The sequence below is a fragment of the Haliotis rubra genome, unplaced genomic scaffold (assembly GCF_003918875.1).
Source record: "Haliotis rubra isolate DU_JTF1 unplaced genomic scaffold, ASM391887v1 Scf686, whole genome shotgun sequence".
Taxonomy (NCBI): domain Eukaryota; kingdom Metazoa; phylum Mollusca; class Gastropoda; order Lepetellida; family Haliotidae; genus Haliotis; species Haliotis rubra.
In genome coordinates, this window is record NW_025767397.1 from 505,972 (window position 1) to 513,014 (window position 7,043).

The window sequence follows — 7,043 nt, forward strand, 5'->3', positions numbered from 1 at the left end:
GACACCAAGCTTCATTTAATGGAGATGCAGGGCCCAGTGAATTTTGGTGACCTTCACGTAATTTTCAAGGTCACTGCGACACTTTGAAGATTTCAGCATGTTAACCTGAATTCACTTGGTTTTCTTCACAGACTTTCAAGACTTCCCTTGAATGTTTTTCAATAAGCAATTTCTTTAGTACCATTTTTGCATATTTCATACACTATGGCATTCATATCAAGGTCAAAGTCAGTCTTGAAAATATTTGTGTGTTTGAACAACTAAAGAGCAAGATATCAAGAGAGGTTGACTGGTCATGTTTTTGTTGACACTTAACTTCATCTTAAACTTTCATTACTTTTTAAGTTTGATTTGATAATTTGCGGCTGGGTATTATGTCACCTAAGTGACAATGCTTGTCTCCTTTGCAATATGTCAATAGTTGTACCATTTTTCAGGGCCTGTGCTGGAATATTGTTGTCACCAACAGCCGCCTGTACATCATCCCGGCGCTCAACATAGCTTTTTCAACTGGTGGAACACTATTTTCTTGTAAGTCTTGAATTTTCAACGGACGGTTCTCCCCATGCGTCTTTGCATCTGATAATCGATTTTCCAGGTGTTCGAAGCAAACTTTCATTTGTTCTTCATCTGAATAAAAGATCTCCCTGCATGTCGTTGCTGCTGTCTGCCGAAGGTTATTCCAATTTTAATTTCTGGAAATCTTTTGTATATCAATCAATCAATCTTCATTCCATACTTAAGAGGCCTCGGATCTATGTTACATGTATATTCATAATACTTACAACTGAGCAGCAGATATTTACTTATTTCTCAAATATTTACAGATTACAAATTCAAAACAGATTTTCTATGTATAAATGCAAAATAGATATAGATTGACAGGTTCTGTAATTCAATAGTATTTTTCACTTGTGAACAGCATGGTCACTTTTATTCCATTAGGATGTGTATAATATTAAGATGTTAAATATTTCTTTCTAAGGTTATCAGATAAATAGAAAATGGTATTTCTAAGCGGGGCAGATACATAGAAATTGGTATTCGTGTTCTACCGTATTAACGTTATGCACAGAGGTTACAAATTCTATGATTACGTGGAATATGAACATAACGCTCAGTTTCAACAAACAAATCATGTGATGAACAGCGAAAACGGGCTACACGGAATTTCTTTACAGTGATCTTTGATAAATACTATTCTTGACATAGTTCAAATTTCCATTGTTTATAATACAACCATTTAGTGAGTGAGTGAGTTTGGTTTTACGCCGCTTTTAGCAATATTCCAGCAATATCACGGCGGGGGACACCAGAAATGGGCTTAACACATTGTGCCCATGTGGGGAATCGAACCCGGGTCTTCGGCGTGACGAGCGAACGCCTTAACCACTAGGCTACCCCACCGCCCCTACAGCCATTTAGAGGAGAGATAGATTGATTAAAGTCTTGTTTGTTGATAGATGTTTTTTTAATTTTTTTGAGTCAGTGACTGATGAAATACTTCTCTAGTTGGACGTTTTGATTATTCCAAACATAACCTTGTCCCGTTTTGAATAGTAAGTGAGTGAGTGAGTGAGTTAATATTTAACGTCGCATCGGCAATGTTTCAGTCATATCGTGCCCAGAACAATTGAAATTATATCAATATTAAAAGCAATAAATTTAGAACATAATAAACTGTTATCGGATGACAGTAAACCGATTTGAATAGAAATTCCCTAACATTAGTTACCGAATTCCCCCCCCCCCCCATTTTGTATCATATACTATCATCATGTTATAACATTTCTTAGAAATCTATAGAATGGCATAGTTAACAATCGTAACCAATACTTTATAACTTTAATAGAATATTTGCATGATCGGAATCTGCCACACTCGCCAAAAAACATAGTGCTACATGTGCGAGATTTCACTCCGAGATACGTTCTGTAAGCTATATAAATTGATTTTTCTATTGATTCATAATCCCATACTTCTTATCCGTATAATAGTATTAGGCTTACTTTTACATCAAATATTTTAAAGGATGAATTCCTCCAAAGTACGGATATTTCTAATTATATTTATCAAAACCAGATGCTTGTTCTGTGTGGTTAATCTAAGAAAGATGGTGAGAAAAATAGACTTCAAGATATTTATATATACTACCCATCAAAAGTTTAGACTCACTAGTGTAACTGTAGCCACTTACTTCAATCAACTGTTCTAAACTAGATTTTGCAAAATATTTCATACTGTTTAATAGTATTGTGTACACATGAACTAATGTGTTGTAAAACAAATTCGTAACGTTGAAAAGATTATTGTCATGAGTTCAAGAAATGATGAAACTCTGTGAAAATTGGCGAATTCTTAACAAAACTTTACACCAAAACGCAGCTGTTCACATGTACGATATTTGCACATGCTTTTCAGCAATTTGATGTTTGATCATCGTGCAATTCACGTCCATAAAGTTTGCAGTTGATTCCCCAAAATTAGTGGAAAAATTCATCTTCGATGTAACCATATATATGTGCATAACTTATATACTACCCATCAAAAGTTTAGACTCACTAGTGTAAATGTAGCCACTTACTTCAGTCAACTGTTCTAAACTAGATTTTGCAAAATATTCCATACTGTTTAAAAGTACTGTTTACATATGAACAGATGTATTGTAAGACAAATTCGTAACATGGAAAAGAGTATTGTCATGATTTCAGTAAATGATGAAACTCCGTAAACATTGGAGAATTCTTAACAAAACTTTACACAAAAACTCAGCTGTTCACATGCACGATATTTGCACATGCATTTCAGCAATTTGATGCATGATCCTAGTGCAATTAGTTATCTGCATAGTCAGTGGAAAAATTCATCTTCGATGTAACCATACATATATATACATAACATATAGTGAGTGCTTTAAGTGAGTCTAAACTTTTGATGGGTAGTATAGGACTGCTTTCAGTGAGTCTAAGCTTTTGATGGGTAGTATAGGACTGCTTTCAGTGAGTCTAAGCTTTTGATGGGTAGTATAGAACTGCTTTAAGTGAGTCTAAACTTTTGATGGGTAGTATATGACTGCTTTAAGTGAGTCTAAACTTTTGATGGGTAGTATAGGACTACTTTAAGTGAGTCTAAACTTTTGATGGGTAGTATACGTTTGTAGTTTCTAGTTTCCTCCCTTTTTGAAAGTTTTCCGCCGTTCGTAAAAACAATAACCTTTGTTTTGTCCCAAATAACTGTAAAATTCCATTCATAAGAATACATTTCAAGTTGATCAATTTGTTTCTGCAGACCACTTGTGCTACAAAACAAGACAATATCATTCGCAAATAGTAACAAGAACAACTGAGTTAAATCAGGATGTAACTGGAACCCTTCTGTACAGTTATCACGTATTTGCACAGCTGATTCATTGTTAAAAATGTCAACAGAAAGGGACTTAAAATGCAGCCTTGTCAGACACCTAAACGGCTAATGAAACTTTTTGAGATTTTCATATATACTACATAAAATTTTATTCATTTTTTACTAAGTCTATGAGTTTGCTAAAACAATCAAGACTAGACAATCCAGTGATCAACATCTTGAACATCGATCAACGCAATTGGGATACGGTGATGTGTGTCCACCAAGTCAGCTTGACCGACCACCCGATTCTGTTAGTCACCTATTACGACAAGTAGGTGCGTTACTGAAGACCAATTCTCACAGGTGATATTTATAAGTAAGGAAATTTACTGAACATTGTTGTTTCAGTTATACCTTGAAAGATGACATTAAGCCAGGTTTATACCTGCTTGGTATTTGCCATGCTAGCAGCTCCAAATGATGGTACGTCACTATTTGTTTTCTACTGACCCCATACTTTTTACACCTTTTTTTCACAACTTTTTTTTCCATGATTTCATTTTTGAGCAAGCGCATTCATGATACTTTTTATCTGTATTGGGGCCGAAGAAAACACAACTGATGAAAAAAACACACATTTCGGCTAAATGTATATCGTATTTATCATACATCTTTTAATATATGTAATAATTCGTCCTTCTAAAGGATAAAACCATAAAGTAAGTTATTGAAATGTATTTTCACAGCACCAAGCAGATGACGATCTGTGACCATAGGGTATGCTTGTACTGAAATGCCTTTTGTCTCTCTTTAACTGCAGCTCGATGTGTACCGCTTCTGCCTAGAATGGCCTGCAACCTAGAGCTAAATACGTGCGCAAATAACAGGTGTGCACATTTTGCTATCATATGTCCTGTTGGGAGTTATGGACTGAGATGTAAAGCAAAATGTTCGAACCACTGCGTTGAAGGTAAGTGTCACCTAACGGAACGGGGTGCTGAGATTTGCACTAAAGGCTGTGTAAAGGGATGGAGAGGCATCAGTTGTCTGGAGGGATGTCCGTACCCATGCTCGGAGTGTGACCGCGACACTGGAGCCTGTACTGACCAATGTGGGGATGGTTTGTATGGAGACGGCTGCACCAAGGAGTGTCCAAAGTCATGTGTTCGCTGTGACAAGGTGACGGGAGAATGTAGTGCCAGTCAGCATTCTTTGGCTCTCTTCAAGGGGTCTGGTACAGCTTGTCCGAATGGCTACTACGGTGTTGATTGCTCCAAACGGTGTACTCTTGGTTGCGAGAACTGTGACCAAAGGACCGGAGACTGTCTGCTGGACGAAACACAGACTGAGCCGTCAACAGCCCTGAAAAACATTACTGATGATACATCTTCAGTTGACAAACTCCCTGAAGGTCAGTTGAGTTTAAGATTAGGATCTGTTTGATTGGCATTTTAGAAGTTGATGAATAATAAGTAAAGTATTATACATTTCTTAAGATAAGGAGTTTGAGTTAAGTTTAAGTATGATTACGGTATCTGGAACCTGGCACTGAGTGTACCAGTCCGTCAACGGAGTATTGATCTTTCGGAATGGTATCATTTACCATTAGATAATGAAACTGTATTTCCAATGTAACATATTTTTTTTCATTTTGACTTAAAACGTTACAGCTATAACAGTATTATTCTAAGAATTTGACGCGCTGTGAAAAAGTAAAATAATGTTTTCTAGAATAAGACCAGATATAACTATCTGTTGCATTTTGAATTTCCAGTGAGATCATCTGATGTGAATATGCTCATGGTAATCGGCCTGGGTGTAATGTCGGCCTCCCTGCTGCTTATCGTTGTTTTCCAGTGCTTGTGGTTCAGGTACGTTTTTATAGTATACTTATTTCATATACCCGAAACAATTTAATCCGTTTTTTTTTCAATTGTGAAGTCAACGAAATGAAAGGCTTCTTATGAATGAGCTCAATTAGATTCGTGATCTTAATGGATGTTTATGTTTCTAGGATGAGACGAAACCGACAGATTACAGACAAGGAGGATCTGAAAGATGCCCACCTTTCTCTAAACGAGCCCAAGTACACTCATGTCTACGATGAAATACCTGAAGATGCTGATGACAGTCGATTTCCTAAGCAGAGAGAATACCTCACTGCAACATTCACCAACGATGGGCTTGACCCTTCTCTGACCCACAAGATCGCGGCAAGTGGATATCTTCACCCTCTTGGGATCAGAGGACCGTACGTGGCCCCTCATCTTTCATATCCCAATTGTGCTCCTTTTGAAGCGTGAATTATAATACACGTTAACTGATGATTGCTTGTTTAACGCCGCACTCAGCACTATTCCAGCTATACCTCGGTGGTCTGTAAATAATCGAGTCTGGCCCATAGTTGCGTTACGGTTTGTCTGTGTGTTACAAACTTGTTAACAAACATCATAATCTCAGACACACCTTAACCGATAGAATGCAAGTTTTGGCAAATATATCAACGTAAGTTGATATAAACATTTAAACAATTAAGTATAGAATAGACTCCGAAAACACGCCAATAGTTGTGCACGATGTTTAGTCCGAGGCGTGGTAGCGGTTTGAACTTGTTTATGAAGTAGTGTTCTTTTAAAATTCGTTTTACTTTGTCCGAAGTTTGAACTTTATTAAAAGGAAATATTGTAAAGTCAATATCGTATCCTTTCGCACAGACATCTAGATGTTCACTCAGTGGGATCCATCGGGTTTCAGGACACTTTATTTTTTGTTTGTGGACACGAACCCGGGCTCTTAAATTTTCGGATTGACCAATATACTAATCATTACAGCCTGTGGCATGTTATGACATATATTATGTTGTTGGAAGAGCAGTCAAAATTCTGTTTTACATAGAATTCTTCGTGTCTCGTGAAAGTTACAGAGTGTCCTTCAACAATATGTCGACACGTTCCACAGTTACTTCTGTTACATCTGGACACAGTAGGATTTGATACATTCTGTTTCTTTAAAATAAATTTGGCTTTTGTTAGTATTTTTTAAGATTCTGATTTTATCTTTTGCTATTTATTATTTTTCTAGATTTCAGCATTGATTTCAGTTTTTCATCTTGTTCTAAGATAGACATATTTGTATTTATGTTCTGGTATACATTTGGGTTCAACGGATTATAAGTAGATACAAAAGCAATACTTTTTCCTCATTGGTTTGTTTCATCGTTCCTGTTTATTTATCAATGACGCTAACCTGTATTCTTAATCATTACTGTACATCCTTATCACTACCGCATTGTACATTGACTTGTCAGCCCATTAATTATTGCATAAGACATTTATAACCTTCATTGGTAATCCCCCTTGGCCGTGTCTGCCATCACACCAACTGGTCAAGGAAGTGCCCCTTTCTGTTTATAGTATATGTTAATGATATTGCCGTTGAACTAGATTGTGCTGCACGCTTGATACATCAATGGGATTTTCATCTATCAATCACAGGCGTATGCAAGAGACACTCAATAAGAACCTACAATATTTATCGTGCCGGGCAAAACGTTGGCTTGTGACATACAATCCCAACAAAACAGAAGCTATACTTTTCAGTCTTAAGAATAATAATACAATTCTAAATTTAGAATTTTAAACTCAGTGTGTACGTTTGGATAAATCTCATAAACATCTTCTGATTGTAAATGGAACACA

General features: G+C 36.5%; 1 protein-coding gene across 1 annotated transcript; it reads left to right on the top strand.

The window, feature by feature from the left end:
• Window positions 1-324: 324 nt before the first annotated feature.
• On the top strand, window positions 325-5,869 carry LOC124258199 (cell death abnormality protein 1-like). The gene is made up of 5 exons (XM_046692261.1): window positions 325-531; window positions 3,754-3,828; window positions 4,166-4,756; window positions 5,120-5,216; window positions 5,360-5,869. Exons 2-5 carry the CDS (start codon window positions 3,768-3,770, stop codon window positions 5,646-5,648), a joined length of 1,038 nt encoding a protein of 345 aa, XP_046548217.1. The 5' UTR covers window positions 325-531; window positions 3,754-3,767; the 3' UTR covers window positions 5,649-5,869.
• Window positions 5,870-7,043: the final 1,174 nt, after the last annotated feature.